Below are 12,809 nucleotides of genomic sequence, written 5' to 3'. Positions count from 1 at the left end.
GTCCTGAACATCCATTATTGAAAAATCAGATTTTCATGAGACATGGTTTTTATCTCAGACGAACTCACTGTTTTTAAAAGCTAGATGATGGGCTGGAACTAAAATGAAAATTAACTTTTATTGTGTGCTTTTTCACACTGTATTTTACGGTGGCATTTGTTGAGTTAGACAATGGTAAAAGAATGAGAGTTCATGGGGGTTTTACTTGTTGGATTTCAGTAACTGTTTGTGCTCTTCATGAAATAAAATGTTTAAATTATTAGAGTTGTAGGAGAACAAGTTCATTTTGGAAGCAACTTCATTGACTTCAGTAGCACTGATCTCAGTAGAGTTCAGTTTGACTTTCCAAATGTATTGTTATTTTATGAGCAAGTTAATAAGAAATGCATGTTAAAGTTGCTTCTTTTATAGTTAGAGAGGAAAGAAGAACTCCAAGTATTAATTTTAACTTCTCTGATCATTGGAAGGACTTGTCCTGAATTTGGTATTTAACCAGACATTAACTGGAAATGCTGCTTTTTTAGATAGGTTAGTTACAGTTATATGTTGGAAGGGAAAATGTCTCTCTCTTGGCTGTTTTTAGTAGTCTGAAATATTTAGCAATATCAGATAGGGAAAAATATGGATATGTCATGCCCAGTTCTTACCTATTGCACTGAACTTTTGAAGACTATTTTAGAGTATGTTCATCAAGATTGTTAAATGTGTGCTTAAGATCCTAGAAGAAAAAGGGCCAAGTTACACAGTAGTTTTAGCAATTCTGTAGTTTAAAATGAGTGAAATAAGAAAGCTCTTATTATCAAATCAGTAATAACTAAACTCCCTAATAATAAGAGCAGATATTAGAAAGGGATACCAGTTTATTACTGACTTCACAATTTTTACTGTATCTTAGCTGTGCTGTAAAGAAAAAACACATTTTTCCTCATAAAAAAACCAAATAGCAGTTAAAATAAGTTAAAAATAAAATAATTTTTTTAGATCAAAAAAGAATGGCTGATCAAAGAAGGTGTAATAACCATAGTGAAGCTTGGAGTGCATTAAGCCATTAAAATATCATACAGTTTTTGTTGTGGTGGCATTGTCATGTTCATAGTTCATAGGTGAGCCAAAATGAGCAAAAAATGTTCCTTCCTTTTTTCACTCTGTTATCAGAAAAAAGCTCTTCTAAAAGTGCTTCATTAGTGAAACAGAAAAGATAACAAAGCAGAATAGCAAGGCAATTAGCTTATTGATAATATTTAAGCAGTGTTCTTTTTGCTGATTATATTATTTTGAAGTTTCCCACCTGTTGAACTCAAAAGAAATTACTTCTTGAAATCACTGAAGTTTAGAAAAGCCGCTTTCCCGTAAATTCATTATCAGGCAGTGGGGAGGATTGTGTATGTGTGGATGGCTGGGGAGATTCATGCATGTAATTCTGTAAAACAAAATCAATAAAGCTGATGACAGATTAAGTTGCTAAATTTTGTAACACTAGACTACTGTTTGGGTCATCAGCACAGCACTATTGGATTTTCTATGGTTTAATGCTGAAAAACAGGATTATTGATTTTAGGATTTTCAGCGTATCCCCTCTGGGAGTTCTTAAGCAGTCTTTATAATTCTTCACACTTAAGTTGACAACTGCAGTGACATAACTGTGTCCTTGCCTTAGTAATCGTTTTCTAATCATATTGGAAAAGGCTGGAAATGGTTTATAAAATGATTATTCCAGACAAACAGGGGAACAGGAGGGTTGTCAGGATGTCACTTCTTTGTCTGGTGGTCATTGCTACCTGACTGCCATCTTCCCTTGGAATTAACTTACAGTCACAGATTAAGACCTTTGACTGTCATAAATCTGCTTCCCAATATGTTTGACTGGCAGGGGAGTTCACAAGCCGTCCCAATATAAATAGGATTTTAGCACATCAGGTGCTGCTCCAAAGTAAAACGGGCTGTTTTGCAGTCGACTTTGTTGGTGTATATTCATTGCTCCTTTCCCGACCCATGTGTATGCATGCCTGCGTGTGTATGCATGTGTGTGTGTACGTAAAGTAGAAGCTGAGATAGGCTAACAAAATGAACTACTGTATGCAAGAAATATATGAAGTGCACCCAGCTGCTGGTAGCAATTGCTACATGCAGTCCACTGATTATTGCACATATATCGAAGATAATCAGGGTTACAGCAGTTGTGATGCTCAGGTCCTGCACAGTAACAACATATATATGGAACAGGCCTGGGCGGTGAATCAGCCTTATACCTGTAGTTACCCTGGAAACGTGTTTAAAAGCGAGTACTCTGACATGGACATGGCCCTGAATCAGTACAACCAACCTGAATTTTTCACAGAAGAAAAACCTACTTTTTCTCAAGTGCAGTCGCCATCGTACTCTCAGAAGAAAGGTAGGGGCATTTTATTTAAATAACAAAAAAAATATAATCTCTCTTTTTGTTTTTGTTTTGCTTTAAACTTACAGTTGCATCAGTTGGCTCAAATGCATCTTTGAATGTGAAGGCTGCCTGTTCAAAATTGAAAGCAGCAGTAACATAGGTTGCTAGGTGATTGTAAGGTTTTCGGAGAGCGATGAGGATTTCCAAGCACTTTTTCTTAATATATAAGAGACATTTGCAAGTATATTGCTTTTTTTTTCTGCTTTCCTGGGCTATTAAGTTCCTTTGCTATTCACCAGTGAGCTTGATAAGAAAGTTTCTCTCCTGAAATGTCATCATTATATATTCTGCATCTTAAAGCTATGTTTCTGTTTACATACAAACTGTGTAAGTCCGTGTTTTCAGTAAATGTGAACTCTGTTTGCTCAGCAACTCAGGAAAAAGATTTTGAAAATAGGACTGTAAATGTGTATGGGAAAATGTGTTTGAGTTACTGTCTTCTAAGTGAACACTGAGTTTTTGATTATGCAGAGCAAAAAAGACTGAAAATTCAAGAATATTTCTATGCAAGAAAGATGACTTTGAATCCAAAAGGTTGATCTAACCAATACATTTGTGAGACAAATGCAATGTCTGCTCCCTAGGGGTTAAATTATTGCCAGTTTTTAGAATTCATTATTTTGATTTCAAGTAAGCAAATGAGATTTTAAAAGAGCCCAAATACTAACAAACACTTGGAAATGTTTTCAGTGCTGCTTGTTTTGAACTCGGTAACCCAACTTACGCATACAAAGTATACATTCTCTGTGTTTGTTTAAAATCACATTATTAAAGAAGAAAAAAACCCTGTATGTTATACCAAAATAAAATCATTTTCTGGTCAGACCAGATTTTCTGTATGCAGTTTTCCAAAGTCCAGATGAATCTGATGTAACTAGAGAGATAAAGAAAAGACCATTTACTACTTTTGAAGTATCTTTGTAGTGAAAAGCAGACTGTTTATTTTTATTAACTACATGGAAAACTGAAGTATTTTCCTTTGGGCAGAAAATACTCATTAACCCTTGATGCAATAAATCTCTGTGATTGATAGAAAAATGTCTTAATTTTATACATTGAGCAGCATCATATTTCACAATAAAGAAAATTATTTTTTAAATCCTTCTTGGAAGCTGTAATAGTATGATCAAATTGTAGGCTAAATGTAGTTTACATAATGCATGTTTTTGTGTTGTGCAACATTTTAAATGTTTTTTAAGGCTATTTATCTGTTGTTGGGTTTTAATTAATGAATTCATAGCCTTTGTAGACTTCTCCCATGCCTTGTTTTTGGTTAAGGGAAAAGTTTATTTCGGGATTAACTTAGAAAAAATAAAGACTTGCTGTTGCAAAGTCTCTGAAGGAATGCATTTTTCATAATAGTAGAGCCTATAAATAATACTTAGTACACCTAGATCAGGGCTTTAAGTAATTTCAGTGCTCAGACACCCAACATCTCCCCTGTATAAAGTTTTTGAACTTGTTTGTTTGAAAGAATAGAGTTGTTTCCAAAAACAGTTTGCATGCCCTTATTTTCTACCACCTCAGTTTCACTAAGAAATGGTGGTAAATTTCCGTGGAAGCCAGCTCTCTAGCAGGCTTCTAATTGATCATTCACAGAGACTGAGCAACATGTTTTGGGATTCTTTAGAGCCTTATTACTGTGATAATCAATAAAAAGTGGCCTCCCTTCTGTCAAACCTTTGCAAATGTTGACTTTGTTAAGCAGAAGAGATCTAAACTGCGTGGAACATGTGCATCTTCTCTTTTCTTCTTCTTTTTTTTTTTTTTTTTTTAATTTCCATCTTTTAAGCAAGCTATCGTAAAACTAACAAATCTTTTAATCCTGTCCTAAGAACAGAAGGCTTTTCACAGGGCATGTGTGTCTGTATTGATCCAGGATTGATTGGGGGAGCGAGTGAGTTTGTTAGAGAAGCCTTGATAATAGCCCATTAAAGCAAAATTAATTCCCTAAACAGGTGTTCAAGAGGAGTCTTGATTGTTGCAGTTGGTATTTTTGTTAGTCCCCTGAAATTTGTCATAATCTTAATAATATGCTGTTCAGATCAGATTGTACTTTACAGTAGCGCATGGACTGTTACTTGCTGCCTATCAGAGCTTTTGCTAGTTACTAAATGGTTAAAGTTGTTTTCCCTCTGGGAAGAAAAAAAAAATCAACATTTTATATGTTGAAAGGCTTGTAATTTGTGAAAGGGTATTTAATTACTTCTCTATTTTATGTCACTTTGAACAAATTCAGAAAATAACTTGAAAAACAACAACCAAAGACCCCAGCAATGTGTCATTAAGGGGGGGGGGGGGGGGGGGGGGAGCATTTATAAAGCATAGCCAGTTATTCTAAATATCAGAAAGCTGCTTCAGTTATTACAGTACATTAAAAACTATTATTTCCTGACTATATGTCAGAAATTCTGATGAAAGAATTAACTTTTAAAGAAAAGAATTGTAGTCCAGAAAATCGGGAGGTGGAGATGTGGGTTTAGCTTTGCATCTACTTGTTGCTCCATTACCTTTTGTGCTCTGGTGTACACCGTTAAAAGGTGACAGCGCAACATTTGTGCAACAGCTTACTGTTTTATTAAGGAAGCCCTTTCGGACCTGATCCTGCCCTAGGAAACAGACACTTTGTTTTCTGCGTAATGCTGTGAAATCTGATAAGCAGAACAGTTGTGAGAACGAGGTGCTATTCTCAGTTTTGTCCCAAAGAGCTTAAACTGGAATATTTTTCCCCTCATGCATGGTGAGCTTGCAGCATTGCCTGCTGGATGGGTGATGCTCAGGGGCAGCCTGTGCCCCCCTGCCCCTGTGCAGAGGCTGAGCAGACAGATAAAAATGTCCCTGGATCTTCTCACACCACCTATGCTGTGAGGAGGAGTACCCAGTGACAGGGAGGAGATAATGCAGTTAGAAAGGTACAAAATAAATATGTACAGGAGTACAGAAACATCAGTCTCCCCACACTAGGTGTCTGCACAGTATTTTGGACATTTGAACAACGTGGGAGAAATGTCTGCAAAGTTAAAACTGGGATGAGACTTGGCTGTTCACTTTCCTTTGCATGGTGATTTCTCAGACACTGTTAATGAAAGATGTCCAGAGATGTCCACAGGTGTCTGTGAGGTTAGGCTTTAACTTCAGATTCTGTGGGGCAGAGAGCAGTAAGCAGAAGCTGCCCCCCAAGCCAAGGCTTTGCAGGGGGGAATTCTTGAGTTTAGGCTGTAGCAGAGCCAGCTTCTCATCCCTGCAGCTCACCTTGCTTCCTAGATGCCAATGAGATACCAATGAGGTTAACACCATGTTTGGAAGGGCTCTTGGTATGGTGTGAGAACGGGGCTTTGAAAGTTCTTGTTATTGTTGTTATTTTTATAATTGAATTTCCCATAATTATTTCTCTCTATTTTTTCTCAGGCAGTTAAGGTGCAGCTGAGAATATGTAGTGTGTGAGTGCTAGAGTATGCAACAGAATTAGCCCAAACTGAGTTCTCAGCAGTGTGAGAACATTAAAGTACTTTCTAAATAGCTAAGAAAAAGTAACATGAAGCTTATGCCAAAATGTCATCTCATCAATGCGGGGAGTGTGTGTGCATATAATCAATTTACAGAAACACTGAGAATTTGTCATCCTGGCCTTTGCAGCAGAGAAGCTCCCAGTATGTTAACGATTATTCAAGCTTAAAAATATTAATTTTGCACTTGACCACCCATCTAAGGAAATAACACTAAGAAAAATTGCATAATCCATTGCATAAATCATTATGCATTTGGAGTTATGTTTCTTTCATAACAAAAGTCAATGGAAATAATGTGTTTTCATCTCCTTTACTGTAACCTTTCTGCAACCAGATGAAGGATGAAAAAGTGAAGTAAGTTATACTTTGCTTTGTTCAGTGAGGCTTAGATTTCCAAACAAATAACTTTCTCGCAGTACTGTCTCCAGTACTGTCTCCAAAAACATTTAAATAATTTGAGGGGTGGGGAAACTGCATGCTTTGACCCTTAAAGTGATGTATTTTGTACCAGTAGTTGGTAATGGCTGCAGGTACAGTACTGATTGCAGAGGTTTAAGTGACAACACAGTTTGGGCTAAGATGTTTTCAGCACATTCTCTACAAAATTTTGTTGATAAGGTTTCTGACTCAGCCTAAAGAGCAGAGCTAATGCACTGAAAAGTCATGGAGAGAAAAAGGACTATAAAATCCTTCAGATTTGATCTTTGCAAAACCTTTTGCCAAATTTTAGTAATTTCATAAATCAAAGAATGTCAACAAAGATCAAAATTGAGGACATGCAAGCCAGTTAGCTAACAAGAAAAGTGTGAATCTGCTCAGCAACATTCTTGGTGCTTGAAGGAGAAATAAGCTTGAAGGAGAAATAAGCCATTTTTCTCAGTGGGAGTAATTTAAAGAAAGTGGGAGACAAGGATCAGTGTATCTGCCCAGCCTTTCAGATCAATGTTGATAATAGCACAAATAAGAATGGAGTATGCTTTTTCTCTGTTGGCTCTATGCTTTCACCAACACTCCATTTAAGCTTTTTCTGCACAAGTATGTCCATGATGATGCGTGGCTGGTCCTTGTAATTTTTTGTAATTTGTAAAGAGTTCAAGGTGACTGTGAAAGCAGTAGAACAGCAGTACGAAATTACATTTCAGTTTTAATACAGTTGAGAATTCTCAAGGTAGTAATTAATTTCATCTTTTTCATTTTCATACTGTAGTGTCTAGTAAGTGAATACCAGCTTACTGGTAAATCCTAACTCCTCATTTTAGTGAGTGGTCTCTAGTCATGTAAACCATACCAGAGGGGAGAAAGAAAGATTTCAGGGAATATATTTAATACATGACTGTGCCAGTGTACACTGAAAATTAAAGTACTGAATAATGGTATTGAAGTGTAACTGTCCTGCAATAGCAAAAAATGGCATTTTCTGCCTTCAAGCTATAAATCTATGGTGGATTAAGAACAAGCTAATAATGAACATCTGGCAGACAGGCATAATTTATTTGCATTGGTGTTACTCATATCCCAGTTTGGTAGTCAAATACCATTTGGTTATACATTTTTTTTAAGGTGGGGATTAATTCCCTGGGCAAATACCACATTATCTGTACAGATCTGGAGACATAAAGTATGTGCAATGATACTTTAACAAAACTGAAATTGGTTCTTTACTTTTCTTAAAAGATGTGTTTTGTTGTTTATGTTTTTAATGTATACCAGGTACAGAGGAAGAAGAAACACAATAATTTTTCAGAGTTTTTTATAATTTAAATAGTTTTTCTTTGCTTTGTTGAATGGAGGAATAGGCACTGAGTGTCTGGTGTGTGTCTCCCCAGCCTATTACACTGTGCAGGGTCATATATGGTGCTTTAAGTCATCATTCCTGCAAATGGTAATTCAAGAGTGCATGCATACAGTATTAATGGAGGAGAACCTCAGATGACTGCATGGGGTAGCAGATCTCCTTCTGTCCTTATGGCTGCTTGGGGCAGACCCATTGTGCATTTTCCTGTTGAAGGGAATTGTTTGCTGCCATGCCTCTACAAAGCTACACTAGTGATTTAGATTGCTCTCAAGACTGGCTATAATAGATTATATGACATATTCTTCTAGAGAGGGGCAAGTGGTCCTGCTGTGTGCTTAGCCTTGCCAAGACAGTAAGATTAGGCAGACTGGCAGGTGGGAGTCTGGGAACCAAAGGTGTTACTTTAGGCTACAGGGAAAACACAAGACATGGCAGATCAAGGTCATTCACTGCTATTCTCCACTCAAAATAAAGATCCCAGGTGGGCATTGGGTTGAACAATGTCAGCTCATACTTGACAGATAATTAACTTGGAGGTTCATATGGGATGCAACAAACAACAGTCCTTGAGGATACTGAGTACAGCAGATAGAGACTTGAAACAAGGAACAATATTGCTTGTTTTTGTACAATTCAGTGAGGTTCGTGTTGCTCTTGAACAGTTTCTCTTAGCTAATTACTTAAAAGGTTTTGACCAAGAAATAAAAGATAAATTATGATCACCTGAAATAGGAATATACCTGATGTTTTCATGAGATTTATCAGACATTCTTCTTTAGTAAGAGAGCACCAGTGTTACTCTGTCCAGACAGCATCTTCTTTTCCACATAGGCATTTTTATCTTTGCTTCAGTGTTATTACACACACATGAAGCAAAAGTACTTGTTGATATGAGGGACAAGTTACTAATAGTGGTGCAAATAGTGAGACAAGTCTGTTGCTCTTCTCCTTCCTCAAAACATCTAACAGACAACTCTGCTGCCATCCATGGTTTCTCCAAGAATCTCCACTGCACTATACATTTCCTCCATGCTGGTACCATGTTTAGAAAAACAGTGTTGAATTTCTTCTTGCTAATGCTGTTTCTAACTCTGAGAAGGAGAAAAAAAAATGTACTGACTCTGTTTATCTGCACGTTTTTCAAATGAAATTGTATTGAATTTATACAGAGGTCATACAGGATGTTTGCCACTGCTAGAAATTACTTAGAATAGACATTAGTGTTTGTAAGAATTGAATGTAAATCCACTTAGTCCTTTTTCAGTGATTTCTGTCTGAATTGTATCTTTTAAAAATGCTACTGAAGGTCCCGTCTTCCCAGTCTAACTGTTTCTGACCCCATTAGCTGTTGGAAGAAGTGTTAAAAATACAGAAAACTGTAATGGAAAGAAAAGATATGTGTATTGCAGACTTGTGTTGCCAGTGATTTCTTTGAATAAGATTTTTCTATTCATGTTTCATGTCGAAGCACTAGAAGAGTTCCAGGTGTGTACTTCCCTTGTGACATGGAGTGAATCTGTGGAAGTACTGAACAGAATATTTAGCTATGTTAAGTAGGTGGCACTTAATGCTTCTGATGCAAGAAACTGGCAATGTGGTTGCATGTAAGGATGCCATTTTTAATTTCAGATTAGGAGTGCCCCTAGGAGATTTTGTGTTCTGCCAGATTGGAAACTTTATATTGGATAAAGTCACAAAACTCCAGGAGGGAGATGGACAGCAGTGATCATAAGCATGACCTACTGTATATATTTATGGAAGCAGCTTAGACAAGTGTCTCCTGTTCCTCCAGTAGAACAAGTTGCCATTGCATAAGCAGCACTAACCAGCTTGTATAATTAATGAAATATCAAGGCATTTAACTCAAAAACAATTCTTGAGAAAGCTAACGAGGGATACTGAATTTTTGAGGATGTAGTTTATGCTTACAAAGACTGTATTTCATGAATAGCAGTAACCAGCAAAAACAAGAAGCTGTGGATCTTTACAATAAATTTAGGGGAAAATTCTGCATCCCTTTGCTGCGTCTTCTGCCCACTCTGTCAGCTCTGTGTTGTGTATGTGTTGCATGTGCAGAGGCAGGTGTGAGCAGAGTGGGGGCAGGATGGAGATAATAGCCTCTGCTAATCCCCCACTGGCATGGTGTCTATTAGGAGTCAGTGATGTAATTAGAGTTGAAACCCTGCTGTCTCTCATCTCTCCATGTCACATGGCCACCAGTCTATCCAAGCATAACTTGTTCATCATGGAGAAATGTAACCTGAATATAAATCTGCTCTTTTGCTGTCTTGTAGACTGGTTTGATACAAAATTAAGGTCGTAGCTCATTTCCCCACTCCCCTTTCAGAATATTGGCAGACCTGAGATACCTGTATCCAGGAATGGCTTCCAAGGTACTACTGCTTCTTTGTTTTAGAGAAGAGGAATATGTGTTCCTCTATAATTTGAGGTTATCGTAATTATACTCAAATTAGGCCATACAAATACTATTTGCCTTCTTTTCTTTCTTCTGATTTACTCTCCAGACTCCATAAAGTTTAAGCATTTTAAGCTCAGTTAACTTTAAGTGTTTTGTCTAATTTGGACTTTCCTTTCTGGAGAACCTCTGAAAGTATAGCCTTAGGAAGGCATTTGAATTTAAACTGTTACTGAGCTGACCCTCTAGCATGTTAGTTGCAGGAAGATGATGGCCACTCTTCTTGAAGCATCCTGCAACAGCCTTCTATTGCCCTGAGTCTTGCTGGTTGCCCTCCAAGTGACTGGTGTCCCAAGTCCCCAAGCTGTACCAGCCCATACTGCTGTGAGGGGTGCATAAAGACATCAACCTCCATGTCTAACATTATGTGTGGTGATACAGATGGATTCAGCAAGCCAGTGCTAAGGGATAGTGTTACAGGCAGCTCTTCCAAAGGCTTTTCTTCATTGCACTCAAAAATTCCACTCAGACAGCTGGCAGTTGATGCAAAACCGGGAGGAGTGGCTGGAACACCAGATGGATGTGCTACCCATTCAGAGCCACCTAGGCAGGCTAGGAAAATGGGATGAGAGGAATCTCTTGAACTTCATCAAAGGGAAAGGCCATATTCTGCATGAGGGGAGGAGTAATAAACACAGCAGTGCAGGCCCAAGTGGCAGGAAACTGCTTTTCACTGGAGTATTTGGGGGTTCCTGGTGGGCAGCAAGTTGCATATAGACCAACAGTGTGTTCCTGAAGCAAAGGAGGTAAATGGCATCTGGTCTGCTTTAGGAAAATCATCACCTCCAGCTTGAGCGATATGATCCTTTCTTTCTGTTCAGCTCTAGTGAAACATCTGCAGTGTTGGGTCCAGTTCTGGGCTCCCCAAAAGAAGAAAGACACAGACATCCTGGAGTAAACCTGGCAAAGGGCCAAAGAGATGATGAACTGGAGCATCTCTTCTGTGAGGAGTAACTGAGAAAACTGGGACTCTTCAGCTTTGAAGCAGAGAGGGCTCAAGGGGGCATATCAGTTTGTGTGAATACCTGATCCCCCACACTGCAGGAGACAGGGCCAGACTCCTCTCAGTTCCCAGTGACAGAACTAGAGGCAGTGAGCACAAATAGAAGTACAGGAAATTCCTTCTGAGAATAATAAAAGAGTATTTTCTTTTCTCTGTGGAGGTGACAGAGCAGAGCACTTGCACAGATTGCCCAGAAAGGTTCTGGAGTCTCCATCCCTAGAGATAGTCAAAAGCTGTCTGGGCATGGGCCTGGACTGCTGGCTCTAGGTGGCCCTGTGCTGAGCAGGGGTGTTGCAGCAGTTGACTTCCAGAAATTACTTCCAACCTCAGCCATTGTGGGATTCTGTGACATGTTTATTACACTCCACTAATCTTACACAGTTATACATATAGGTGCACTTTCGTCTCTCCCCTCAAAGGGAATCTGAGATCTCTATGTTATATCTTCACAGTGAGATTTTTCAGAAGGCAAAGTTATGAACTGTAACTCCATTAGTTATGAGTCATGGAAACATTGATTTTGAAACATTTGTATTTTACCCTGTTTAAAAGTTGTCTGTGGTTACAATTACTTTTTGCTTGCCATCAGTATTGTTTTGGTTTTTTGCTCAAATTGAAAATATGTTTGTGTTTTCAAAACAAATGTCATTGTGGGAAAAGAACCAAGCATTGCCAATTTTTTTCACAGCAGGAATATTTTCACTGGCTGGATCTGGTAAACCACTTCTGAAGAGAAAATTTCATTCTAACACTACATGTACACACACACACACACACAAACATACACATATTTGAATGTCCATGTATTTTGCTTTAAATTCAGGCTACATTAACTATGGAATAGTTAATGGAATATGTGGAATATGTCGAGGTCAGGCATGATCAATAAAACTTGGGCTATATGTTGCTTGTACCTTTCCGCTTTGAAACAAACCATCTGTCAGTAAATGTTTCGTACTACCAAGTCCCCCAGTCACACTGAAACCTGGAGTCTCATCTGCAGTGTACAAGTATATTGAGGTTTTTTCTGATATACAGAACAGAAACATATTGTATGCCTTTACTGCTATTTTATAATTTCACATCAAATCTTTTGAAGTAATGAGTATTTGCTGATGTAGTATTTCACTCAGGAGAGAGAAATCATGTTCCAGCTTTTCCCTTTTGACCAGTAGACACTGAATCAGTCTGAAGAATAGAAAATCTTATAGACTGTGATTAATTAAGTCTGTAACGTAGTACAAACTTATTCAGGAAATTCAGTGAGTTCAGAAGTATGACGCTGGTAGACAGGATTTTAATACAGTCTTTTTATATCCAATGTATCCTATAATTTTGTATGGAGTTTACATGCCACATCCTCTTTTTCTTTGCAGGGTACATACCCAGTTACTTAGACAAGGATGAGCTATGTGTAGTATGCGGGGACAAAGCCACCGGATATCATTATCGCTGCATCACTTGCGAAGGTTGCAAGGTAAATGGCACGGTGGGAAAGTGGGAATCAGAAACAGCTCTCCAGCTACTCCATTATACAGACTTCCTGAACTGTGCTGTCAAATCACATAAAGACAGATTAGAAGCTA

At 38.0% G+C, this 12,809-nt stretch overlaps 1 protein-coding gene across 14 annotated transcripts in view; it reads left to right on the top strand.

Annotated features, from left to right (window-relative positions):
* THRB (thyroid hormone receptor beta) overlaps positions 1-12,809 on the top strand; it is a 156,090-nt gene that overhangs the window by 123,805 nt on the left and 19,476 nt on the right. For 13 of the 14 annotated variants that reach the window (XM_064414624.1, XM_064414579.1, XM_064414593.1 and 10 more), the window contains one exon: positions 12,600-12,700. In XM_064414624.1, coding sequence (XP_064270694.1) covers positions 12,600-12,700 — 101 coding nt within the window. Of the gene's footprint in view, positions 1-2,044; positions 2,393-12,599; positions 12,701-12,809 lie in introns of those variants that run through there. The other variant, XM_064414572.1, reaches the window with a different exon arrangement.

This window comes from Passer domesticus, chromosome 1 (genome assembly GCF_036417665.1).
Source record: "Passer domesticus isolate bPasDom1 chromosome 1, bPasDom1.hap1, whole genome shotgun sequence".
Lineage (NCBI taxonomy): Eukaryota > Metazoa > Chordata > Aves > Passeriformes > Passeridae > Passer > Passer domesticus.
Note: the sequence above shows the minus strand (reverse complement) of the source record. Positions and strands in the feature narration are given on the sequence as shown.